The following is a 27813-nucleotide window of genomic DNA, read 5'->3' on the forward strand; positions in this document are numbered from 1 at the left end:
TCAGCAATGTACTATTGACAGCTCCTGTTTTATCTGTTTTATGCTGTTCTGAAATCCTGGTTGAAGATTTGGAACTAATATTTCTCAGTGTTCATTGAGATATGAGATGAACTGCATGGCATTTCGGAGAACTATGAAAACAGTCCATATCTTAATTTTTAAAATAAGATTATTTTTTTTATTTGAATGGAGGATGTGGATGGAGTAGGGCAGAGGCCTTGACTAGTGATTCCCAAATGCTCGTTGTTGTTGGTTTGTACCTTAACAGCCTAGGTGTCCTTTTGATGCTTTCAAGCAGGAGTGGTTTGCTGCCTTAGCTAAACACATTGCTGCTTACTCATCTGTAGGACGCAGCTTTGCTTGTGAATGTTCGTCCCGCATAAAGCCAAGAATTTGGCGTGCTTCATGTTCAGGAGAGCATTTATGAAAGGATCTGCTTACATGTAAAAGCAGTCTTATGTCTGAATTAGAGCTTTACTTAATTTTAGTATGTGTGCTTAAACAAGGATTGGCTGAAAATTAAAATTGTGGTAGCCTTTCAGACAACTGGGTTGCGTTTTTTTGACAGTGTAGCTTGATATTCTCTGACCACCAGGAGATGATACTGGAAGCACGAAGATGAGATGCCTTATTCGGATTTGTAGTAGAGCAATAGGGAGGAAGGCAGTCCTTGCTGTCAAAAGCAGCAGGTAAGGGATAAGTTTTGATTGTGCACCTGGGCCTTGGTTTGCTGCAGGCAGGCACTTCTGGATGATGGTAAGGTGCTGATTCTTGTATTTGGCACTCTGCTGTAATGTATGGACTGTTAAGGCCTCTCAAGTGTGGTTTTTTTTCTTGTTTGCATGCTGATTCAGGCAGGTTTGCTCGTGATGCATTTCTAAATCTCGGTGCTGAAATGGTGCTTTCTTCACTTACCAGACCCTCTCCCTTCTTGATACAAGTTTAAAGATGCAATTGGGCTTCAAGTTGTGATCTTTATTTTGAACTGATTGGAGTCGTCTGCATTTAAAGTGGGGTCTTTTTTTGTAATACACGTGTGATACTCCTTTTCTAAATACTGCATTTATAATTAGTATTTTCTCTAATAGATTATTAAGACTAATTATTTTAACTTTGCAGTTTCTCTTAAGTATTACAGGGAAGCGTGGTTGCTGTATCTTTCGTATCAGAAAGATGTGCTCACAGCATTGGGAGGCAGCAGGATGGCTAGGTTCTTATCTAAAGAAGCTATGAGCAATGGCATATGGTTGATAACTTAATGGAAGTTGGATAAATAAAGGAAAAGAAGCTCAGACATATCAAGGGAAAAAGTCATTAGTGGACTTTTTCTGTATCCTGTTTTCTATTAGTCTGTACTAAACTGCTTTGAAAATCTTAGTGGGCTTTTCCTTTGGTCTTCAAATAACTGGTTCTCTTATATTGGACACACTTGTTTATCTCAAGGGCTGAACTGTTTGGGTGCTTTTGATTTCTGTTTTGCATTTTTTTGATCTGCATTTGAACACGTAAACTTCTTTCTCACCCTTTTTATAGACCTTTACATAATGTTTTAGGAACACTAATGTGATTATACAAATAAAATTTAAAAAGCAAAGCAATTCCCTTTGCAAATGATGTAAGATTTCAGCACATGGCTCTTGATTTATATGACGAGATATAATCAATTCCCTTGTGCCATTATTAGAAAACAAAACGTGAGTGAATTTCTTAGTGAGGTTTGTAGCGAGTTTTATAAGGGTATCCAAGTTTTTTGTGTTCACCTACGTTGTTTGCATGCAATAAAGTCTGTCTCTTTAAAACTGCACTCTTGTTCACTTTCTGTGTCTAAATGCCTAATTCCTCAAAAGGAGGAGGAAAATATATTTCTGTTTAGTGGATTGCTAAAATGGGCCTTGCACTATTTTCATGGATGAGATGAGATAGAAGTTGTTTTGCAGGGAGCATTTTGGGTGGTCAAAAGAAATGCAAAGGAATGCCAAAGGTGCTGGTCATAGCTGGTCTCAGTTACAAATTCCTATTACTCAGGACAGAATGCTCTGAAGTATTTAACATCATTCTGTTGGTAGGTGGGTGGATTGAGTGATCCAGCTCCAACTCCTTACTTGAAATTGCTATTGCTATAAAGCTAAAGAAAATATGTGAAAGTTTAGAACTGTGCTACAACTGGTGTGGATCCCTTACATAGGGGAAACTAGATATGCATAAGAGAAACAAATCTAATACTGAGGGCCAGTTGCATCCCTTTCAGTGCTTCCAGGTTTGTATTTTAAAGGCCAGACAAAACAAAGATGAATTTTAGTTATGTACTTCAGTCTCTTGAAAATAAAACCCTACATTTGGAGTATTTTAAACAATGGACGAATGTCTCTGTCAGTCGGGGTCAGAGGGAAAAGGAATGAAATACCGGACTGATGTTCATGTTCTGCTCTGAAAGCAGGAAGTGGGTGATTTAAAGCTACTCTGGCTCTTGTTACTTGATCCAGTGGGTGCTGATTCACTTCTCTGTGGGTTCCATGTCTGACCTTTTGAAGGAGACTCAATTCCAACTCAGTTCTTGTGTGATCTAATCCACCTCCCCCAATCACCTAAGTGCACTCTAGTGTTCTGGTTAGATTCGAATTCCTACATACGTTAGGCTCTTGGAACAGAGTTTATGGTCAGGTAACATAATGTGCTGCGTACTCCTTTTACAGCTGATTCTCGTACTGAGAACATGGAGGGGGAAAAAGGAATGGGCTTGAGTGTGTTCTTCCCATTTGCTTTTCTTATGTCCTCTTATATGCATATGGGAACATTAGATACAAGACTAGATACCATGAATATAAGGGAAAAAAACTGTTTATATTTAAAACAATACAGATGGGCTGATTAAATTGTCTGCAGGGTAATGGATAGGTCAGCATGAGGTGCTGATTTTCAGTAGGTTGAATAATGCAGTATTTTTCCTTCACGTGTCTTAGGACAAGCAGACCTGCCTGGAAGCCAGACCCAGCTGCAAAGAAATGGGGTGATTCTTTAAGCTCTGGGTGAGCACAGCCAGGGTGGGGGGCTTGCCTCCTGTGAGAGAGTTGGGGGCAGCACAGTTAACCTGCTTTGGTTGGGGGAAAAAGGTTTGCTTTACATGATTCTGCAAATTTTCAGTGTTTGGGGATTTTTGGGGTTTGTGGTGTTATGGTTTGTTTTTTTTTTTTTAATTGGGATAGTCTTGTCTGAAAGAGAATTAGTCAGGATCCAAGACTCTTCCTGAACTTGCATTGGAGGCTGTGGTGACTCATACGTCACCAAATGTATGAAAGGGAGCCATCCTTTTAAAGCCTCATGCGACACTGGGAAATACGCTTGTATTGATAGTCCACTGCAAAATTTCTCCTACGTATAAGAATTAACAGCAACTTTTGTCATGGAAAACTACACTTCACAATTGTACACTCTGTTTAATGTAGTTTAACGCTGAGAAATGTGGAAGAACACAGCTGGTATTCTGATAGAAGCCAGCTCTGTGCTGTGATTGAGAACTGCAAATCTCCCTGGAAAAATCCTGATCATGTGAAGTGAATGTTTTTAAATTACTTGTTAATTCTCCTTGTCATTGTTATGTACGGGCCTCATGTCGGATGCATCAAGCCTAATCATTTGAGTTAATTTAAGGGGAGAGAGTAGGCATAACACTCTTGAGGAATGTTTCATAGATCCCTGATTAAAAGCTAAGATGTATTCTGGGTATATGCATGCAAGAATAGGTATTTTTAAACACAATCTTTATTCTTTAATGTTATGAGTTCTGTGAAGGGTGTTTCAGATGAATGTAGACTGTTTCATATGTAGACTGTTTTAGAGACTGGCAAATATTTTCTGTAGTAATTTCACTCAACTGTTTAGGTAGGTAATTTCTAAAAAGTAACGTTACAAACTGGAATATTAATAAAGAGAAAAATCCTTGTATTGTGTCTCCATTTAAGGTAGACAACTGCGTAGATCTTTTGTGCATCTTTCAGTTCTGGCTTTGTGTTGGGGAGCAACAGGAGTGGAAGATTCCTTAGGTCTTGTCAGTTAATTCACCCTGTCCATGGTTGTAGAAGATGAAAGTTTTACCACTGGTATTACCATACATGGAATTGCAGAAGTCTTTCAAACCCCTGTGGTTTGGGTTGGTATTTTTCATGTAGTAATTTCAATCTTCTAGTGCTTATTTATTTCTTTGAAACACAGATGTTTAGAAAACCTTCTGGGTTTTTTAAGTCCTTACATGTTCCTTGTATCATCAGTGTTGCAACTATCACAATGACTGAAACTGGAGAGGAGGCATAGGCTGTAGTGAATGAAAGAAGGAAGGGTTTGATACAAGCCACCGTACTTCCAGCTTTCTGAAGTACAACTTTGGAAGTGAATAGAGAGGTGGAGGTAAATGCTAAATTGTTTCTCTTCAATCCATCTAGATAGGCTGTAACTGTCTGAGAGGTATGGCTAAAGGAATAATGAATATCTATTTGAGTGCAAAAATGCTTGAAACAGAAATCCTAGTGTGTATTTAGAATGGCCTTTTAAGTCTGTTCTGACATTAGCTCATACCAAATTATTTTGATCCAGGTTTTTTAGCAAGGGGTTTTTCTCTTACATGAACACACCTCTTAATCTCCTTTCTTACAATATTCTGTGGATTCTCCAAGAATCCACAGGCATTGATGTGGGATTTGATTTGAAAAATGTTGCAATAATGACTTGCTATAATCTGTAAAAGGAGGTTTCTTTTGGTTTTTTGGTGAGCAGCCAGAGACCCCGGGAACCCAAACAGTATTTATAGTGGTGAAGCTCATGGCCATTTTTATTTGTATGATTATGATTTCACAAAGGAATACAGAATTTTTGTTGTTTTCCAGAAACCATGCAGCTGCTGGATTTTTTTCCCTTTTTAAAATTGGCTTTCTGTGTATTGCCTGTGACCATCTTTTTGCTGACTTATTTGGAGAGCTCTTTATATTCCAGTTACTGAAGGTTTTAGTTCAGCCAATAGACTTTTCATCTGCTCCTCTATTTTGATCTAAGTTTCTGGAATTTTTTCCCCTCTGAGTCTTTGTTCCTTTTTTTTCCTGCGGTCTTCTCTTAGCACTGCGTAGTTTGGTGATGTTGGGAATTGGCATTCAAAGATTTGCCTGAAGCCAAGTACTATGCCCTTCATGTAGGGCAGCAGGCTCTGTAGAAAAGGAAAATGTGAAAAACATAGTTTTGTTTCTACTTACACATTGCATCCAAGATGCAGGAAAAAAGCTGTTATTTTCAGTATTATCCTGTGAGTAAATAATTCTGTGATTAATAAGGTTAACTTCTATAGACTGTTCCAAGTTGTCTGATCTAAATGTTTTGCTCTATGCTGTGTGACATACTGAGAATGAAGCCCAGATTGGCTCAGTCCAGTCCTTTGGTTTGGGGTTCTCTTCGTCAGTGCTTGTGTATTTTGGTTTCCTACTTTCAGGAGTTAGAAGATAAATGGGGTGGTCCAGGGATTAGAAAATGGGCTAAGGGACATGTGGTGATTGGAGATTGATTTCAGAACAATTCCAGCTGGGTAAGACAGATACTACTGGCTTGAATACTGAGAATCGTATAGTTACATTTGACATGAACCTCTTGGATAGCTGTAGAATTGGTACTATGAAAAGAGAGAGAGAAGAAGAATTTATGCTGAGAGTCGAGATCTGTTCTAGCAATGTTGTTGTTTTGTACACATTCACAGTATAATATATTGTATTTTGATAAAGACATACTAAAGAGATGATCTCTGGAATGGAACATTCCCATGGCGAGTTCAGTTCTTGGATCTGAATTTTGAGGTTTTAGCCCTTCGAAAATATGTTGTTTATAACTTTTCTGTACTAAGGACTCTTGTCCAAATAATACTTAATTAGAAGATAATTTTTTTTATTGCTAAAAATACCATTTCAGTATTAAAAGCTTGATATCTAATGTAGGAACTTCAAGCAGAGTGGTTACCTATCCAAGCATCCAGTGTTAGTATGAATGCAACAGGTGGCAACGTAAACATTATCAGAAAAAAATTTGGTTACACGAAGGCTGGGCAAGGGGCAAATCTTACCAAAGGATGGTTTGCAGAACTGAAAGAAAAGCTGAAATGAAGTCTCGTACTGGCTTAGTCTGATCAAGCTGAGCCTGGACTGATGTTTAAAAGCTTATTTCATTCTTCTCTTCTCCTGGGAACTCCTTGAAATAACTAATATAATAGCAAGCTCATTAAGGTCAACCTTACATAGCATCCGGGAAGAGCTAAATAAATTTTAAGTATAAGTGGTGGCCAGTGCTGCACTTTTCCTACGATAATCCCAGCAGAAGGACCCCCATGTTTTAGTGGCACTGATGCTAGCCATATGTTTAAAACTTCAAGGACTTTTTTTTTTTTTTTTTTTTTTGTAGTGGTGGCCAGTGCTGCACTTTTCCTACGATAATCCCAGCAGAAGGACCCCCATGTTTTAGTGGCACTGATGCTAGCCATATGTTTAAAACTTCAAGGGCTTTTTTTTTTTTTTTTTTTTTAGTGTATGGAATGTCATAGACTAGAAGAAGGTAGACTTCTGTATTAGTAATTATTTTGCAACAGTAGTTTACAAAATGTCATTGTGCTCAGTGTTATACAAATACATTATTAGGAGGGGTTTTTTGTTCTGAACATTTTACAGTTGAATTCAACCAAGTCAAAGAAGTCTATGAAACGATTTTCATAGAAGGTGTGAGAAAACAGTCACATAGGTGTACAGATGGGTATTGCAGTGCTACACTTCTGATGGTGCAGGTGATTAGAGGGAGTGCGTCAAATAAGCTGTTCCACGATGTGGATATAGCTGTTGATTTGCAGATAGTATGTAGGTATTGCAGCACAAATGATGCAAATATCAACATAACTGTGGCCATGATAATCTTAGTCTCATGAACAGAAGTAGAATAAGCTAAGAGGCTCAAACCTGTGGTAATTCTAAATGATGGGTATGTTCTCCGTCTGTTCACTGTCTATTTTTTGAATTGTCAACTATTCTAGAAGGTCAGACATCTAATGAGAGCAAGGTGTGATATGTGGTTTTGTGCTTGTGATGCTCTTGTGTGCAATTAATTGCTTCATTTTTTTCTTGCCCTTTCATCAATAGGTGACAAAGAAAGTGAAGTCCATGCAGATGTTCCATACTCCTGTGACTTATGCTATGCAGGGTGACAGAGTAGGTATCTGTGTAACCCAGTTTGATCCCAAACTGCTAGAACGAGGCTTAATTTGCACCCCAGAATCACTTCACACCATCCATGCTGCAATAATTTCCCTGAAGAAAATCCAGTATTTTCGAGGAGCTCTTCAGACCAAGGCCAAGTTCCATATCACAGTTGGTCACGAAACAGTTATGGGAAGAGTGATGTTTTTCAGTCCAGCCCCAGCTGACTTCAACGAAGAAATTCACGAAAATGATTTTGATTTTGAAAAAGATTATCTTTATCAAGAAGAATATTTGTCCAAGGACTCAAATTCTTCAGAGAACAAAGAAAATGACCAGGCAGGAGAAGTCCAGCTCCCGAGACAACAGTGGGCTTTGCTAGAGTTTGAAAAACCAGTCACTTGTCCTAAACTGTGCCTTGTGATCGGCTCCAAGCTGGATACAGATATTCACGCAAATACCTGCAGGTTGGCATTCCATGGGGTACTGCTCCAAGGCATGGAAGACAAGAACTACACTGAGACTTTCCTTCCAAAGCTGAAAGTGTACAAACTGAAGCACAAAGAAGGACAAGTGGAAAGGGTAAGCTGTCTCTTTAACGCTATACATGGGAAGGAAAAATATTTGTTTGGTGTAAGTATATGTATTGGTGAGCTACAGAACTTTCACAGTCCTGTTCTAGAGTCTTTATACGCATTTTGCAATATGCTATGTATACAAGCATAAGAATCTTGTCTGTTTGCAAACAGTCAGAAATCACTGCTTGAATATGACTATTCAGTTCAATGCAGTGTTGAGTAATTTGATGCTTTTTTTCACTGATCATTTTGATGTATAACCACTCTGTTCTTCCTGCAAACTTGCTTTGCTTAAGTGCTCATCTGTTCTCTTCCCAGTTGACAGAACTTCCAGCTTTCAACTGACATATTTTACAGTTATTCTGCGGTGCATTGAAAATGTAGACTGTGTAAACCAAATAGAAAGTAGCATTAGACTAAATAACACAAAGAACACTATTAATTTTTATGTATTTTTAGATTTTATTAAATAAGAAACTCAATTATTAATGCTAATTTTAGTAGGTAAAAAGAATCTCCAAGATGCCTTGCAGAGAGCTATAGCATACTGAAGTTGGGATCAAGCTTGCTGTGTTATACAGGTGTTAATCTGCTACAGTGTATGTTCTTAATGCACTCACTGTGGCAGAAAATAGAGGTGCTTTCTGGAGGAGTTAGCATCTATAGTAAAAATTATTTGGGATTTTTTTACTGTCCCTTCAGTATGGACAGATACCCTGTCAGTAGTGGTTGGTGTTACTACATTGCTGTCATAAGTTTGATCTTGGTGGTGGTTATCTTCCAGTAATCAGTGGAGAACCATTTGTTTATACATCCCATAGTGGAATTTTTCATAATGAATGGTTTAGGTGGAGATGTACAATATATGAATAACTTCATTGCTTACCCCTAAACAAGCAGAGTTGATGTAAACTTTAGCAAATGTTTAGTTGATGTATTAGTGCAGTAGGTATTTTATTAACTTTTGGGTAAAGTAGCGTTAATTTTTATTTTTCTAATCCAAAACCCGATTGTTTGAAGAAAATGTTTAGTATTCTTACTACTTTTCAAAATTTCATAAAGCTGTATTGAGTACTGCATAATATCTGTCCTTACTTCACTGCAGGAGACTAAACGCTTAGCATACCTTACCATGTTTGCAACATATAGCAGACTTCTTTACTGCTTGCTTGCTTTACTATTTAATAGTAAAAAAAAAAAAAAACAACCAACAAACCCAAAACGTGTACCAAGATGCCCTGTCAGGGCATGATTTTGAATTAGTGAGGTACTTTCCTAAATGCCTCACTACATTAATTGATCAAATGGGCAGTTCATATTTCTGCCTTCTCTTTGAGGATTCTATGTTGCTAGTTTAGTGTTTTAAAAAAAAAAAAAAAAAAGTTTCTCATCTGAATTTCTACTACTGACTTTGGAGGCCATTCTTTTCAAAGGAACTGCAGACCTGTGGTGGTGTGTTTGGATGCCAATTTTGTCGCTAGGAAGGAAGGTAGTTAGGAGGGACGGGATCTGTAGCTTTCTGAAAATTTGGCGTCTTTTGATATGGGTTACGTGGGACATGCAAGATCAGCAGTGTTGCTCTTCAAAATTGTGGTAGCATGTGTATTTCCTCTTTTGAAATGGCCAGCTCCCTTTCTCTTCGGCTGATGGCAATGTTGAACTAGAACAACCTGTCCAAAGTGTTCTGTCCTCTAAGCTGTGGGACCAAATGTGTGTGTATTGATACCAGTTCGTGGGATGCTCAAAAGCTGTCTGGGTGCATGAAATATTTACCTTTTTGTTGGTAAAAACTTACTCGCTTGTGCATGGCCCATGCTGCGAATATTCAGAGAGACCTGGCTTACCAACTCCTTTTGTTTCTCTGTGGCTGTAGGAATATGAACGAGAACAGGAGTTTGTGTGACCCATGGAGACATGCTGCTTGTGTTCCGTTTAACCAAAACGTATTGGTCAGATCCTTTATTTTCGTTCCCAATGCATGGCACTGGTCTAGGGCAGTTGAAAACTTGTAGAGAACCAACTGCGTGAGTGTGAGCTGTCTGACTGGGTGAACAGTGTTTGCAGCTAGCCTTGGTTGTGCATTTTTAATTGTTTTTATTTCATGTTATTTTCAAATCCTTTTCCAGTTTGCTCTGCTGTTGATTTTACTGTGTAAATAATGGAATAATGTTAATCAAACTATGCATATTTAATTTTCTGGTCCAGAAAATTACCAGTGAATGTGGGTTATTGAACATTTGACCAACAGTCGTTGGTCTGATAAATCAGTGAACTGTTTTGATATCTTCCCGTGCCTTTTAAAATGCAGAGTGTGGGGGGGTATTATTTTTATCCTGTCTTCATGTGTCACACACTGTGCCCTAATATGGGCCTTGATCACTGTCTGTATGAATATTAATTGGCCCTGTAGATGACCATCGAACAGTCTGTATGCAGGTTAGGTTTGTTCTTGGGTTTTGCCTCCTGTGGTACTGTAGGTACTCGGGGCTGGCATTTTCCCTGATGCGTGCTGAAAGGATCGTGGAGCGGATATAACAAAAGCTCATGATGTAAAGTCACAGAGGCGTGCGGGGATTTGGGCGAGTTGGTGGGAAGAGGATTGTTCCAGTTAGGAAGGACCTGCTGGAGAAGTACTTACAGTGTTAGCTGAGGTAGCTGCTATTAAGCCTGCACTTTCGCAGAGCAGAGAGCAGCAGAACAATTGGGTGGTACGGTGACTTATTTTAGTACACAAAGTTGCTAGCTAATAGCAAATCTGAATCAGCTGGTCCCACCCTGCTGCTGATGGATGGCTGGAGATTAGGATCGCTGAATTTAGGGTGTCTATTCTTGGCACTGATACAGGAAAATTTCTTTCTCTGTTGAGCAAGGAAGCTCCCCCCCACCTTACCTTCCCTGGGGAGGCATAAAAAATAATAATAATTATAAAATACATGTTACCTTTATGAGAAGTGAACTTTTCCTCTAGGGAATACTGCTGGGGAAAATTAGCTTCATGGCTTCCTGAAAGGCAGGGGTGAGGGAGGCAGGGGCATGTAATGTCCACCTTCCTGGGTTCGGCATGGGCTGGAAACACACTCTCGGAACTGTGCTGTAGTGGAATTAAATAGTACCCGTCCATAAAACACTGTGGCTAATCTGATGTGGGCTCTCCGGAGCCCCCTGCTTGCTGCTGGAATTAAAATAAATTCCCTGCAGTGTAACTACCAGTTTACCCAGGAGAAATTGGGCATTTATGGTTTGGTGCTTTGTTCCTATTCTGATTAATTTCAGAGCACTGATGGAATAGTAGGAAGTGTAAATTCATTAAGTTTCAGCATCACAGTACTTGCCTTTTGTGCCCCTTTATGTGTGGCACCCCCCTGTATTTTACAGTTTATTTTTTAATAAAAGAGCAATGTTTATTCTTTAAGCTTTTTTTGGCTTTCTAAGAGAAAGTGTGACACTCTTGCTATTTCACACAAATCAAATCTATGAACTGGGTAAACACCATATTTTAAAAAGGTGAAAAAAAATTCATTTTAGTTAAGTCACACCTAAGCTTCCTGGTTTTCTCATCTGCTCAAGAGATGGTAAATATTCTACAAAAATTCAAGGACCTTTGCTGTTCTTTTGTGCCGCTCACTTTCCTTTTGGTATCTTGCATCCTTAATGCTAAGGCTTGAGTAGAGCACTGGGAGCGAAAGAACCAACCACCAGGATCTTTGAATTTACCTGTCTGCAGTATATCCTTGAGCCTCCCTTTTCACATCCTTGCTTATTTATCCACTGATTTTTTTTTTTTTTTAAGGTGTGCATTAATGTAGTATCTGAGAAATTTGGATTTAAAACATTTATCATCTGCCTTTATGGTTAAGTTTGTGTTGTCTGAGATGCTGTATAGTGCAGGGAACTTGCTTCTAACCGGGTTAGGGCATTTTGGGGTCTGCACCTATGTGGGGATTGCATCTTGGTTACACAAAAGTTGCACGATTCAGACTGGAGTTAGGATTTTAGCTGATGTTTTTGAATTGTTGGTAGCAGTGTGTGGATGCTGCTGTCTTGCTTTAGACCCAGTTTGGTTTGAGGCTAGAGTAAGTATTTAGGGGTTAGTTTTAAGGAAAATCAAAATTTTCCATTCCCTCAGAACTAAGAGGGCACTGGCAAAGGTTTATATTTGCTTAACTACTTGATTTAAAAATGATGTGAAATTCTAGTCCAGTTTTCTCTTGCAAAGAGACAACTCTAGACAAGGGAGAGGTTCAGTGGAAGGAAGTTTCTGTCGAGCATCTTTCTGGCGTGGTTATGTGAAGGCAGAGACTGTTGCCCTCTGGACACTTTATTTTTGCAAAACCTTGGCTGCCTGACAAATGTATTTTCAATAGGAAAAAGAGCTAGGCTGGCAACAAGTGGCTTGTACTGATAAAAAGATAGAAGTAGGGCTGAGAGTGCTGCTGTAAATACCAGTGTTGCTTTAAGGAGTGTGATACGGGGATTTTTGTGAAAAAAGGGCAAATAAGATTCTGTGAAGAAAGTTTATCCCTCTGAATTGGCATACGGTGGTGGCGGTGAACGTGGGCGTGCTAAACTGCAGCAGGTCAGCAGCCCCCAAGGTTGGAGACAAGCAAATTATGAAGAAAACCAACAAGTGTTGTCCTTGGTCTTGTGCTTCTGGAGACAGGGTGCTCACCAGTTGGCTCTTCGCAGTTCTGTGGGCAGAAGGACTTGCACTAATCCTACCGCCACCTCTGAAGTATCTTCTTCTCTGAATTTTACCTCTTATGCAGCATCGCAGGTTAATTCCAGTCTGACTCATTGAAGCAGTTACTTGGTTCCTTGTACAAGTCCTTTATATTTGTCACGTTATTTGCTCTTTGGCTTCCACAGCCATACATACCGGTTGAGTGCAGTGAGTTTCAGCTGAAAGGTGAACTCTAGGAGTGCATCACGCTTTCCTGCATGAGTCAGATACTCTGCCTGTTTTGAAAGTGTTTGCTCAAGCAGGATTTATCTTAGGATGGTTGCCACAGGGTCCCTATTGTCAAGGATGCTCATAAATCAGTAGCTCTGTGGCAGAAACAAAAGAAGAAGGAAAACTCTCTGCCGTGCTTGCATGGCGCAGGCTGCACCTTCCGCACTTTTCAAGCTTGTGTGGTGAAAAATATAGCATGTCTCAGCTGCAATTGTTTCCCATTTTAAGTATAGCAGAAAGTTTCGCTATGAGAACAGGCTTGTGGTTCCTAAAGATGCTTTCTCTGTTCCTGTGACATTAAGAAGAATTAATTATCTCTGTGTATTTCAAAGTTTTTACTGTATTTTTTCATTATTTGCCTTGCTTTTAGTCTTTGCTTACTTGATGGTAATCACATTGCACTTGTTTCTTCAGCAGTTTCCTTTCATGTGTCACAGCCATGGGATGTCCTGGTTTTATTCATAGCCGCTCTGTTCCCAAGTTTTGTGGGTTGCTGGATAGTGAGTTTACTTATTGAACTCGTTCTCATGGGGACCAAGGCCATCTTGTAGCTAGTGTGTGTAGTTTCTGGAGGGGGGAAGAATCACTTATTGCTTAACAAGAGCGTGTTACTAATTGTTTGAATATTGGTGTGATCTAAGTGTCCCCAAGGAGAAAAGTATTGTTGCAGGAGCAAGATGTGAAAGCAGAGTTAAGTTATCAAGATTTTTATCAAGCATCTCTTCTGAAGCTTGAATGGAAGAGAAAAAGCTTATCTTTTAGCATCTTTTAAGCGTTGGGCTTTTTCTGTCCTTGCAGTAGGATGACAAGAGCTGTGTCAGAGCAAGCACGTTACCTGAGTGGCCAAACGGAAGGTCTTTGTCACCATTGCTAACAGATCTTTCTGGCCTTTCAGAAGAAGGATGAGATATTGTGGAGATGAGTACTAGTAAGCAACTGCAGGAAATTTGAGAAAATAGTATTTAAATTTGTTGATGACTAGCAATCACCCAAACTATCCTTAAGGGAGCTAGATGTTTTGAATGCCATTTTCACAACCGCTGTTTTTTTTTTTTAAACAATTATCAGCCATGTTTTGTCTCTTAATTCCCTTATGGCTTTTTGAGTGAAAACACCAACATTTAGTTTACAGAGTACATGCCAAGTTTATAGTAGCTCAGCCACACATTTAACCACACTGCCAAGGAGGGTACGAAGGAGGAAACTGAACTTGTCCATGAGTGAATAGGAACATCCAATGTGGTTTACTTGGGGGATAAGACCAGACTTCCAGGTTTTCTTTGCTTGGGGAGGTGGTAAGTTAGTATGGGAATGCCAGAGTATTCCTGTCTGGAAAGTTTCCAGAGTAGAGGATCATGTGTGAGCAACGTTGGTACTTTCTTCACTGAATCCTTTCCAGATACTTTATCAGTAATACCAGAATTCGTTTCACAGAGTTGCACCTGTGCGTTGTATTTAAAATATTTGCCACAGAAATACCATTCCTTGTATTTTCTGTTGCATGGTTGCAGTGCTGCTAGAAATGAGAAGCAAATTTTACCTGCTCAGATAAGTTAGATGGAAGAATCTAACTCTTTCTAGATAAAGGATGTTTCATTGGTTTACTAGGACTAATGTTTTATCTGCTGTTTTCTTATAGTGGCACTGTAGTTCCAGCAGGATAGCAAGTGAAATGCTGCATCATCCAGGCAATGATGCTTTCTGGGGGACTGATACGGTGTGCAGCCTAATACGGGCACGGAGCGAGTAACAAGACCAAACCATACAGGGAAAGCTGCTTGAGTGCTGCCTGCAGGCAGAGGCAGTGACCTGGGCTGTCTGCAGAACCTGCTGTGGCTCTAGCTGGGAGAAGCGGTGGATGTCACTCCATCTACTGTAAACATGCAGACGCCACAATTAATATTTTTCCTGCTTTGAAGTCTGAACATGAGTTTGTTTGGTTCTGCTTGGCTGCTGATGGTATGCTAAATACAGTAATAATACAGAGATGAAGGCAATCAGGTGAATAAAAGTGCACAGCACATTCACTAGTTAAAATGCACTGTAAAATAGGAATACAAAAGATGCATTTATTTATTGGCTCTTGTTTAGTTTTTGAGTAAAAGTGCTTGAGAAGCTTAGTGGGGGAAGGGGAAGGGAGGGCTGTATGCTCATTAAACGGAAATACCATTTCTGTTAAACAGTACTGAGAAAAGAGTGGGGATGTTTACTGACTGATACAACATATGGATTAGCACAGTAGAATAAATTTGTCATAAAAGTGTACCAGTTAAGTCACAGAATCTGCTTGCTTACTCATATGAAAAGATTGGTATTTTATTCACTCGCCAAGAAAAGAATGGCCTGCTCCACATGACTGGGTAGTAGAATTTTGCAAGGTTTGAGTAACACCTATGGTTATTATTTATATTATTAAATTTAAAATGCAGACATGCTTTTGGGTCTTACAAGTGTATGGACAGCTGGTCTTGATTTTTCTGAGGTTGTGTAAGAGTCACCTGTGGGGGAATCGGTTTGTCAGCAAGGCAACCAATACACCATTTTATTTATTGGATACAAAAATAAATTAAGAATATTACTTAGGTTGCAAAATTGAGCACTTGAAAGTTAGGAAATACCAGATTTACAGTTGCCTATGCAACATTAATTCTGTTCCCCTGTGCCTCTACCCTATGCACTTAATAAGGCAGGGTTCCTGTGAAACTTTTTGGTTGTGGTCATGTAAAGACTATAGCATGGGGCATATCAAAGAGGGACAGAAATAAGGGCGTACGGACATCTGGTATTTCTTAACTACTTAAGTGCCCAATTCTGCAACTTAACTTAGGTTTTATATAAATGTAATTTCCTAGGTATTTTTAAAGTAAAAAGGTAAACTAAACCCACGTATTATTGAACTGTAACCATCCCTTCTACTGTACACCTTTGCTAGGACTTGAGTTACAAATATTCAGCAGCGTAGCACAGACTTGTGTTGCTTGTTACCACAAACCTTGTTAACTAAATGGAAGATGGAAGCTGTTACCCACAAGAGATGATGGGCTGTTGGGCTTTGGGCAGAGGATCTGTGCACTGGAGTTAGAGACCATTAGGGGAAGGGACAGACTTCGGATGTTTGCACGGCATCACTTGCTTCAGGCAGCTCTTCACAGGCCTGTTGCCTGCTTAATTTCCAGCGAGGATTTTGTAAGCGCCTGTTCTTTGTTCCTCTGTGCCATCCCCAAGCTATATTTGGGCAAGTTTCCTTTAGAAATAAATTAACTTGCTGTCACTATACGTGACTTATTGCTATACATGCAAGATCTATGCCCTGTTCCAAATGAAACTTGCCGAGTCTTACTGATGTTTAAGATCTCAGAACCTGAGATTACCACAGTTAAAATAGTTGAAAATAGTTGAAGGAAGTGCCTGAGAGTTAATAAGATGGAGATGGAGATATCCCCCAGAGTCCTTCTGGCTGCTCAGAACCACAGCCTCCAGGAGCCCGCTCCAGCTTGGCAATCCTCTCTGTGACCTTCTTACAAGGCCAGGTCAAGACTTCTGCATCTACAGATCTTCTGCTCTACAGAACAGCCTCTTTCTTGATTTGTGCTTGGATAGTAAGCGTTGCAGGGTTTTTAATCTTCATAGCATTTCAAACCAGTGCTGGCTGGTCTGGAGATGGAGGTCCTGGGCAGTATAGAATGTAGTAACAGTCTGTAGCCTCCTCTCTTCCCTCTCTGTCGATGTTGCTTTCCTTAGATGAAGGGGACACAGCATAGAGTGGTGTAAAGATCAATCAAATCATGACATCAACCAGTTTCTTCTCACTTGGTAAAGTGAACATGTTCTTCCTAGGCTGTATAGGGAATTTAGTGCCTGTGTTTTTTGCAGATTCAATCCTTCTAAACTTTAGAGGTGAAGGAAACTTGCGTTATAAAGGTGTATGGTGAAGTTAGTGCCTTGTTTGTTCCCTGTGTGTGCCTGGAGAACACAGATTGGTACGTACAGAGCTTTTAAAATCTAAGCCGGTCTGGCTATGCAGTTCTTACTCATTGTCCCAAGTCAATACTAAAGGTTCCTTTTCTACTCCTGTACTTGTTTTAACCAGGTTATAGCGATGGCACAGTGCTCAGCAAAGGGCAAGGTGTTTATGGCTGCTCGTTAGAAACTCTCATATGCAATCATGCCTTTACTGAGAAAGGAAGAGAAGGGCAGGGAAAGGAAGATGCTTCTTGGATACAAGAAACATAGGGTGGGGAGAGATGGGACAAACATCTGACAACCAAAATTAGTGGATATATGGAGGTGGGTGCCTGATGGCTTCTTGCTCTGTTAAATCAGCAGTAATGAGACACCAAAGTACTGAAAGAGTTGAACTTTTCATCTCCGTTCCCTCATGGATGGATGTTCAAAGGCACAAGTTTAGTTTGTTCTTCTGAAGGATGGTGAGAAGAAGGTCTTTAGAGCCCGCACAAATGAAAGCTGCTAGTGCCAGAGGGAATTGCAGAAAGAAAAGCCTTTAATATTTTCATGCTGATGTAAACTCTTGAGGAAACGACATGGCTGACCAAATCATTTGTTCTTTGTACCAAGTTGTTCACCTAGTTCTTGGTAACAAACTAAAAGCTAGAACAGTCTTTGGAGAATCAGAAAAGCTGCAAACCCAATAGTCAGTGAAATCCTCTCGGTTCCTTTCTCCTTCACCCTTTTTGCGACCTCATGTACAGTCATTTTCTCAATGCATGAAGCCACATTTTAAAAAAGGAGAACAGGAATTTGCAGCCTCCAGAATATTCCCATTTCTGACACAGAAATGGAAAGTGCTTGAAACTGTTTCCTAGAAATAAATGAGCTGTCACTGATCATGATGAAGATGTCTCAAGTGTACTTTTTTAAAGTACAAGAAAGTAATAAAAATACTTTGTATTTTCAGTGTTAGTTATAGGTTCTTTTTTGTTCTTTTTCCTCTCCTATTGGTTTCATTTTTTCAGTTTGCTAAGACTAATCCCCAGACCTGTTTTTATTCTTTTTTTAAAAAACCTGTTTATTTCTATTTAAAAGCACATAATTTTAGATTAAATCAGAAAAGGTTATTCTTTCTCCCTCTGTGTCTCTTTCTAGTATTTAATATTCAGTGCTTTTACTTTTCTCTGTCTCAAACTTTTTCTTATTTCCCATCTCATTTGTTTCCTATTGTGTGTTTCTGTTCTGAATCCCCCCCCTTTTTTTTCCTACAGATATGTTAAGGCATGGAGTTCTGTGCTCCCAAAATGTGTGTAAAGGATTGTTTGAGAGGGTGTTCAGATGATGGTGACTTCTAAGATATCTTAAAAATGAGAGTGGTTTAACAAGCTGGTCAGTATGGCTTGCTATCCCTGCTCAGAGGGAAATCACAGTAATTTTTCCTTTGAATTATACTATGGTTTGCACTGAATGCCAACGCATGTAACAAACTGTGGGTTTGCAAACAATATATGGTAGTGTGAGTACTGCTTAGATGGGGAGTGCGAGGTGGTTAATTTTTTCTGGGAACTTCTTAGTATTAGCGAAAGTGTTACGTGCTAGAGATGCACAGAATTCACCTATGGCTATAAAGAGCTGTTTACTTTTCTCCTGCAAACACAAAAGCCAAGTGGGAAGGGATATTTCATAAACTCAGTGCTATTGTGTCCTCTGGTCTAAGCCATAAAACAAGAGTAACAGAGACATTCCCTTTGAACTTGAAATCCCTTTCTAAGCTGCTGATCTAACCTAAGTGAGAGGGGGAGACTATACCAGCCAGAAAATTTTTCTCTTCTGGATATTTCTCCCTCCCCCTCCCCAGCCCCTTTTCTTTTTTTAAAGTCCTTAAGTGAGTTTGATGCTGCACCTCTGCCCATAAATTTAAAAAAATATTATCGTAATGTAGGTCAGTGAACTGAAACGCCACTGTACACCATGGGGGATTAAAGTCGGAGAGGCAGCCCTCTCCCACTCCCACTAGGTCATATGACAATATAAACAAGAAACGCAAGGAGCCTTCAGCTTTTTCTTGCCCTAATCCTTTGTTTATGCAGCACTTAAACTGACTTTTGGGGTCGTCTCTGTCTGGCATTAAAGCCCTAAAGCTTTTTGAAGTTTCCCTGAAGTTAATAAAATTAGTCTGCCCTCGTTGCTAGGCCCCTTGCTGCTGCTTCAGAGCAGACTGTGTATCCCTTACTGTCTTTGTGGCATTTGGCTTTTTAAGTTAATAATATTTTATAACAAAAAAGAGTGTTTCAGAGAAAAGCAGAAAGATCTCCCAAAAGGCTGTTCAGCTAATAGGCAAAGTGATTGCCATTGTAGATGTTCTGAGAACTCAAAGGGGATTAACTTAAAATCCAGCGATTGGAGGTAAATTGCTGGTAAAGTAATTGGAAGTGTTGAGTTTCAGTTGGAGAGAACAACATGCGTTTCTGTGGCTTTTTACAAAGCAAGGCTAAACCAAAAACTTAATTTTTCTTTTATTTTTATGAAGTCTTAAAGTTGAAAAAAATGAGGTTTCCTTTGTAGCAATTCTCTCCTTCACCTATTTATTTTACTGCAACGATTAATCACCTTAGGTTTTGTTACATCAGGCGTTCTCTTGTTATTTAGTCGTCTTCAGGGACAAACCTGGTCCCTGAAGACGACCAAACAACCCTGGTTGGTTAACCGGAGGGACGGACAGTGCAGGATGGGATGTATAGTGTTTAGTGTACAAGGCTAAGGCTTTGGGTGGTAAAGGTTTTATTCCAGAGAGCCACTCAGGCGAGTCACCAATCGCTTCTTATTTCTGTACCGCTAAAGCAGTTTTTTTCTAATGGCCTATAGAGATGGCCAAGGAGTAACGGTGATGCAGACAGAACATCTCAATTGGCTAAAGGGGGGGGGGGGTTTAACAAGCTGACCATTGGAGTGAAAGGAACAGTGCAGCGGGAGCCCTTGGTTACTTTGCTAAACTGTGTGTATAAGAGCAAGACCCTAAAAAATCACCTCTACTTATAAGTGATGAGGGGTTTTAAAATCAAATGGTATTAAGTGAGTATGGCATACGTAAATGGATTTTGTTGCTGTTATAATCATCAGTTGTAGGTTATCATTACCAGTTTACTCAAAGGTACATGATGCCTGTAACACTTGTTCACAGAAATCACTCAGGGTGGTTTTTTTCCTGACAGCCTTGCCGGGGAGGCTCTACAGTGAACCAGCTAGCCTAGTATGATTGCTCACCCTGTAATTCCGTTTTTAATTAAGTTAAAGATAACTTTGAAGTGCTCTTGGAAAAATAAAAGATGTTTATGTTGTCTTTAAAGTTGGCTTTCTGTGCCATTTTGTGGGGATAACTACAAAAGTAATAGAGATATGGAAGATCCTCGCTGGAGTGTAAGAGACTGTATTTAAAACACAGGGGTAAGAAAAACGTAGCCAGCAGTGGAGGAGAGGGATGCTCAGTTTTGAAATTCTTTTAGGAATAAAGGTATATAGGAAGAAGTAATTTTTATTTTACCACCTAATGCAACTGGAAAAATTAAGAAGGTTTTGAGAATGTAAGTGCTGCTTCAGGTTGGAATTAACAGCGTCTTTTTCTGCCAGTCTTCTATTTCAGGCCCAAAGAAAGGCAAGTGTGCCTGACTGAAAGCTTATCTTCTCCCTCTACACCACCTATTATCAGTGGCCCTAGTAAAAGACACTATTCCATTTTAAATTTAAGCCAGTGGTTGCCAAGCAGTGATGCTACCTTTAATGGTTCACAAGCTATTTTGAAGCCATGTTTGTTGGGAGGGGTGGGAGAAGGCAAATGCACCAAAAAACCCCAGATTTGTGATATTTTGGGAAAAGATCAGGATTGGATGTTCAGGCAGCAAATGTTGTTCAGACATCTGAATGCTTCTCCTACAGCCTTTACCCTGCACTCAGCTGGGAGCGGAGCTACCTGTACTGTTGTCATCTCCATGTGAAAGAAGGAAGGGCTGTAGACATTTCTCATCCTGCATGTGGGCTGGGACAGGGTGAGGTCGTCTTAGTGCTCTCCAGTGTTGCACTGCCCTTTCAAGGCTGTTTATAGCTGAGCTTATGAGTAAACCTCATAAGAATGCTAGGGATTTGAGTCTGTATATGCACTGTTTTTCATGGAAGAAGATTCAGGGAAGGAGAGTAGCTTAATAAACCTGCAATACTTTGAGTCATCATTTAAACCGAATAAAGGGGAATGTTCAAAATTGGTTATAACTCTTTACTGTTCTAAGTCACTTTGGTCTTTGAAAACCCTAAGGTTTGTCTAAAAATAGCTCCTAAGGTATGAAGAAGAGCTGCAACTTCTGTCACAAAAAAAAAAAGTCTTGAAAAGATTTAAGTAATATCACCTTATTTCTTCTGATAAGTAAATAAATGTTCTTGCTGTGGCTATGAGGTAGAGTAACTCTAGGTGTTAGGTATACAAGGATATTCACACCTACAGGATTAGGCTCACTTGACTGCACCTTATACTTTGTAATGCCTAAGGGAGGGTTGTTTATCTTGCCTTACCCGCCAACCTTGCTGCCTCTTGTTCCTGATAGCTTAATTAAGAATTCAACTTGGAATGGTTCTTCCCACTGGGCTACAAACCTTGAAATTAAAATTGGATACAATGGTCATAAGGCTTTTGGTTTAACAAATCAATGTGTATGTAAAGGTGAATATTTAAAAGGTTCTATTTAGAAACTCTGAGTAATTCTGTCATTTCTTGGGAAGCGTAGCTGTTGGGAGTGCAGTTCTGGAGCTAAGAGAGAATGTTTATGCAGGTGACAATGTACTTAGCTGTAGGATAAGAAATGGAATAAAATTTTTATAAGCATAAGTCCTTAAGTGACTTTCATGGAAAGGTTTCAAAGCAGAAAAGAGATTTTAATTAACTGATCTTTAAAACGTGTTCTGATGCAGGTTTTGTTCTTCCTGTATCAGTAGAAAGGAGGTGAAAGCAGAAATATGTTAATTTACATAGCCTTCTACAGTTTTAGACACAAATTGCCTTAAACTTAGCAATTTAGATGACTTGTCTAGAGTTTTGTTCATTTGGGGGTAGATGGTTTTCCAAGGGCAGGATGGTAGAAGTCACCAAACAGTGTGTATCTCAGGTATAATTTTTCTTGTTGCTTTAGACTGGAGGCTCATAAAGCCCTATTTCTTTTGCAGGTGATGGATGATTACAGTGTGATTGGTCGTTCGCTGTTCAAAAAAGAAACAAACATCCAGATTTTCGTGGGCCTGAAAGTCAAACTGTCTACAGGAGAAGATGGAATAATAGATGGTGGTTTTGGACAAAGTGGCAAATTTAAAATCCGAATTCCAGGTAGGTGCTTACCAGCTAAAAATTACTAACTGTAGACTCATAAAATAGTTTGGGTTGGAAGAGACCTTTAAAGGTCATCTAGTCCAACCCTCCTGCAGTGAGCAGGGACATCTTCAACTGGTCAGGTTGCTCAGAGCCCTTTCTAACCCATGGTTCCAGGGGTGGGACATCTACCACCTCTCTGGGCAACCCGTTCCAGTGTTTCACCACCCTCATCATAAAACCACTTCTTCCTTATCTAGTCTGAATCTACCCTTCTTTGGTTATCTATGTCAAGTGTAGAGGATGTTTCCATATTGCAAGTGTGAATGTTACCAGTAGTCTCCCTAAGTTCTGAAATCGGCTCATACTCAGTTGCACCATGATGATTTGGTGGATTGTATGTCTTCCAATTAAATGATGGTGGCTGTGACTTACATTGTGAGACTGAATGGCCTGAAGCCACATCTCCTGTGTCAGCAAACTCTGGTCTCAAAATGATTTCTTGTTAAGTGCCAATAACATCAAAATTGTGCTCTGCCCAGAAAGGTTTGTGGAAATCTCTCCTCTCTTAATATACATATGATTTGCACCAGAGCCCTTCTGAATAAATAAAGGAAAATAAACCTGCAATCGTTTTTACCTGTAGCTGCTTATTAAATATAGTATAGTGAATGCAAGTTCCTTAAATTGACTCTGTTGTGCATGTTATTACCTAACTTGCCTTCAAGCAAAAACTGCTTGATAAATGAGTTTTTGGAGATCTTGAGTGGTTTTTTTATTGCTCGTGTCTCCTGGTTTTATGATGTTATATATTACTGTATTTTTCATCCTTGGTGAATTACAGCAAGGATTTATGCCTCCTTAGGTTAGAGCATGGGGAATGATGGGTGCTAGAGTTTATAACTGTCATTACTGTGGGATTTTCTTCCTTGTTTTAAGGTAGGAAAGTTGTTCTGAGCCTTTTCAAAAGGCAATAATAGGTGCTGCATTTAACTCGATTATGGCATAAGATTTTCATGATACTAGGAGTACATTGTATTTCTGTAGTGTCTCCAGCCCGTTTGTCACTGGTTAATTGTCTATAGGGAGATGTGTGAGATTACTTCTGTTGTACAAAGTGAAGAAATCATGATGTTCTGTGACAGCAAACAGTCGCGTAGCTATTGATCTACAGAGAAAACAGAAGTTTCCTGATTTCTTGCTGAAAATGGACTATTTTCCATTTAACTTAAGGCTTGATGCAAGTGCGCTAATTTTGACCCTCGGCAAACTTCCTTTCTTCTTCCTATCACAAGCTAAGAATTTCTGACTAGACAAAAAAACCTCCTGTATTCTATCCCAGTCATAATTCCAGTTTTGTCACTAAATGCTAAACTTTGCAAACAGGTCTGAGAGCCTAATTAGCAAGCTCAGTGCGTATTTAAAGAAAGAAGTCGCACCAGATACATGCATGTTTTGCATTTTCTATTACAGAAAAGCTTTTAAGTGTTCACTGAGATAGGTACCTTTAGGTACCTGGTGAAATGATGTGTAAATGACCTTAATGCTGAAAAGAGTTCAAGCTGAAAATCAAGATGCTATCTTCCTTAAAACTAGTGTTCTTTGTAGCTTTTATCTCCCAGAGGCAAAAATGTGATGAAAGAGAAGAACAACAGGAGGATGGCATTTACGTTGCTATTTCCACATTTTTGGGAGGAGGAAGTGGTTCTTCATGGGACGGGGAGAAGTCTAATAAGGAGTTTTTGTCATCAATGTGGATCTAAGCAGGAGCTGTAACTGTGAACCAGCAGTCACATTAAGAAAATCATACACAGATTTAGAAAATTGCTTTTGGCTCTGTATATTGAATAAGTGGGAAGAAATGCTACCTTTCACCAAGGTGTTCATTACCTAATCTTGGTTCTACTCTTCTGATGTTTAACAGAAGACTATGAAACAGAGGACCCTTTATAGTTCGTTCTTTCAATGAGAAGAATATATAGCAGAATACCAGAATTCAATACCTCTCTAAAGTTAGGCAGAATAATACAACTTAGTTTTATTTAGTCTGGGCCAAATTTGGGTATTCTTGCTATCTGGAAAGAAGAGGCAATAAGCTAAATCAGCTAAGCTAAGAGTATCAAACAAAGTGTGGCTAGCAAGGCAAACACCCACAGAATTTGGAAGGGCCTAAAAACCTGTGTCTTTAAGAGTTGCAGAGACTTGTGTGTAGGGGGAGGGCTATTGCTGTGATGCTGTTTAAGTCAACTGCAGTTCACATTCCTTTGTTAGGTCAGTGTTGCTTTTTTAATGTGTCTGCATCCTGTTTGTGGGTTTTTAGGTTTTTATTTTTTTTATTAAATTTAACTGATCAGACTCTTCTTTCCTTTCCCCCCACCCCCCCATTCTTCAGTCTTGCCTCCCCTTGTATAGTTTCTTACGGATTTCTTTTGTGAAGAGTTCTTTTTATTTTTTCTGAAGTTATTTCCCTGTGATTCCTTCACAAATGTATCAGGGAGTGGGAGGGAAGGGAAGGAAATGTGCAAGTTGAAAACTGCCTTGGACTGCCTTAGCCTGGCAGTCAGTCAGTCCTCTTGTATTTAAAACCAGTCTTAACCTCTGGAATGGAATAGCTTGTTCGGGTAGTTAACCTGATGATAGCTGAGGGCTGGTTTTAGAAACAAACATCTACATAGCAGTAAAAATCAGGCAGATATTTCAGAGACTTGTGTCCTGACTACTTAAGGTAATAGTAGACCATAGCACATTGTAGGGCGTTACGTGGTCCCGGTGGTGCCAACAGCATTCAGCACTGCGCATGCTCATGCAAGCAAGTGTTGGGCTCCCCAAGTGTTGTTCCATAGTCACTTGGAAATGGCTTGTGTTTGCCTAGGAACATTGTCTGTGTCGTCTGTGGGCTGAAACTTGGCAGACCTCGTGACTGGGAATGGCAGAACACGGATCTGTTTCTTATTCTGGCACTGTTTATGTGCAGCAATAATTCAGATACTTCTCTCTGCTCTTCTGCTCTGTGAAATGGGGATAATTACTATCCATTCTGGATAAAAAAATAGAAACCTCTGATTTAGATTTATTCCAGACTCGGAGCATTAATATTTCTTGAAAAGGCTTAATTATCTTTCTTTAGCGTACAAAAAACATATCTAGAGTACAGCATGCAATTGGAAGTTCCTCAGTCGCTGAAAGATGTCAGCAATTTGGAAGAAATTCAGGGAAGAGCAGTAAGAATGCTGGAGAGGCTGAAGGGATTGATTTATGAGGGAAAGAAGATGAAAAGAAATGCATGAAACTTGGCTAAATGATGTCTAAGTGGGAGATATGATTATCTGCAAGTATTTGAAGAACATAATGGAGAAGAATCCCTTAGGGTGGTCCAAGGAGGTAGAAGTAAAGCTAATAACATGAAATAAAGCAAAGTGTAACTTGACTGTTGAGAGATGTTATTTAGCAGAGGTTTCTTGCACTGCCAGATCATCTTTGCGGAGGAAGATGATGTAGTTCCATTTTGAGAATACCCACGTAGTTTGCCTGAATGTTTGCTAGTGCTGGCGTCAGGGTAAAATGGACAGGCAGCAGGGTGGTGGAATGTAGAAGGACAATGTATTTTTCATCTCGTTTCTGTTTTTTGTGTTCAGGCATGCTTTTATTGCTTGAATGATAAGGTATAACCTACTTTCTAGACTGTTTGCAGCAGTTAAAAAAAAAAAAAAAGCATTTGTTGGCGGATCTGCTGCTCGGTAGGGCTAGGTTGTGGAGCTGTTTGTGTTTTAACAGAGGAAAAAGTTTCAAGGCATGTTTAATCAACAGGGTGACGCTTGCTTTCCAGACTGGTTGTATGATCAAATACATAAAAAGGGGGACATAATCTCTAAACTGACAGGAGAGTTTTGCTTAGTTTAACGAGCTGCTTAAAAAACAAACAGGATTTGAAAGGCAATTTAAACTACAGTGTTTTGTAAGTTATGCTAGTGTGTGTGTGTATGAGCAAGGGAGCTACTGATGAAGTGCTTCTTGCTGAGGTGGGTGAAATGTGGCAGCTGTTTTAGTTGTAAATGGGAACACTGCATTATATAGCCAAGGTAAGTGAGCGAAAAGTATTGTTCACCTTTGAAATCAAGAACAAGTTTGGGGAGGCAGGAACTGTATGGTTAAGTGTCTTATTCTAAAGAAGACAAAAGCCAACAGTGACAGTCTTTGGAAGATGCTTATTTCAACATAGTTGCACCTAGGAATGTCATGCCAGTTGATAAGAAATTCAGAGGAAAGTTCAGTCACTCGTTTGAATAACTTAATGCTGATTGTGCGTTTTGTTTAACTGTCTCTCACCCAAGAATTGACCCTGTAAAACTCTCGTTTGCAAAGTCATCATCTGTTGATGTGTATCTCATGACATCTTTTAAAAGATTGGCTCTAGATATGCCCATTTCGTTGGTTTTGGCACATTGCATTTGTGTTTAATTACTGTAAGATGCAGTGACTTTTAACATCTAATTGGAGCATATGTGCTATCTCATGCATAGTTCGCTTTCCTTTCTCTCTGTCTTTACTGTCTAGTTGCTAGTAAAGCGTTCATCCTTCCGGAGGCACTGCGGTGTGTTTGAGTGCAATTCTTTTCTTCTCTTTTTGACTCAATTCATTAAAAATTGCTATACGTGAGATGAGTTAAAAGCTACCTTATTTCTTAATGCGAAAGAAGCAGTGCATATCTAACACTCATAACAGCTGAACACATTTCTGAATTGAGCAAGTTTAAATGTAATAAAAGGCACATTTTTCATAAGAAGATATACAAATGAGAATATTAGAATCCAGGCTTTTTTACTTTGCTGTTCTTTTTACCTGTACAGGATAATGGGAGTTTTAAGTTTCTTACAACAGGTGAAGGCAAACTTGTTTGTGACCTTGGCTTTTGTTGCCAGTAACTTTTTGCCTTGCATTTATAAGTGTTATTGCATATGAGGGAGAAAGTCTGTTTTCACTGTTTCCACTGCTTGTCGTGGTAGAGGGGTTGAATGCACCATAAAAGTCTGTTCTGAAGTAATAGCACGGATGTGCTCCCTCGTTTAGGGGGCACAATGCCTCTGGAATCCTGCAGTGTTGGTATAAGATGACATAAAGTGGTAAGAATTAACCAACGTGCCTTATTCTCGAGAAGATCTCCTTTTCCTCCGTGTGAAATTAAGGGTAGAAATGCTAAATATTTGTTTCCCCCTTAGTGTATTGAGGAGATGGTGTGTCTTTGTGGTTTGGTGTTTTTGTATTTTGCCACATACTTTTTTCATTGGATGGGATCCCACACTGGCTTGCAAAGTGGTTAATGACATAGTGGCAAAGCTTTGATGTAAGAGCTGTGGGTGAGCAGTGCTACTCTGCATAATTTCAATTCAAGTTAAAAATTGTAAGTTTAAAAGTCAGATTCAAATCAGTTATTTAGCACTCCACTTAAGCAAGGAAGTCCAATAGAGGTTAAATAGTATGAGGGAAATTAGTTATGCAAAGATAGAAAGATGCAACAGGGAAATAATTTGTGTATCGCAGTTTTTGATAACTTCCCCCTTCAGAAGTATCTTAACTGTGTACTATTATTATTATTTTTATTATTATTCAAGGGGTGTCTCACTTTTGGGTAGCTCTCAGCACACCAGCATAGCTGGCATTTGTGGAATATTAGTTACAGGGTTGTTTTTTTTTTTTAAACAACTGTAAGAGACAAGCTTTAAATAGTTGACTGTAGATAAATGTCATATTCCCAACTTTGTAATTTGGAGGGCAGTCCTTACT

The 27813-nt window shown here is 39.4% G+C and overlaps 1 protein-coding gene across 1 annotated transcript in view; it reads left to right on the forward strand.

Moving 5' to 3' along the window:
* EEFSEC (eukaryotic elongation factor, selenocysteine-tRNA specific) overlaps nt 1–27813 on the forward strand; it is a 98173-nt gene that overhangs the window by 30645 nt on the left and 39715 nt on the right. The window contains exons 4-5 of the mRNA XM_035894687.1: nt 7152–7790; nt 21894–22050. Coding sequence (XP_035750580.1) covers nt 7152–7790; nt 21894–22050 — 796 coding nt within the window. The remainder of the gene's footprint in view (nt 1–7151; nt 7791–21893; nt 22051–27813) is intronic.

The sequence above is a fragment of the Egretta garzetta genome, unplaced genomic scaffold (assembly GCF_000687185.1).
Source record: "Egretta garzetta isolate BGI_Z169 unplaced genomic scaffold, ASM68718v1 scaffold215, whole genome shotgun sequence".
Lineage (NCBI taxonomy): Eukaryota > Metazoa > Chordata > Aves > Pelecaniformes > Ardeidae > Egretta > Egretta garzetta.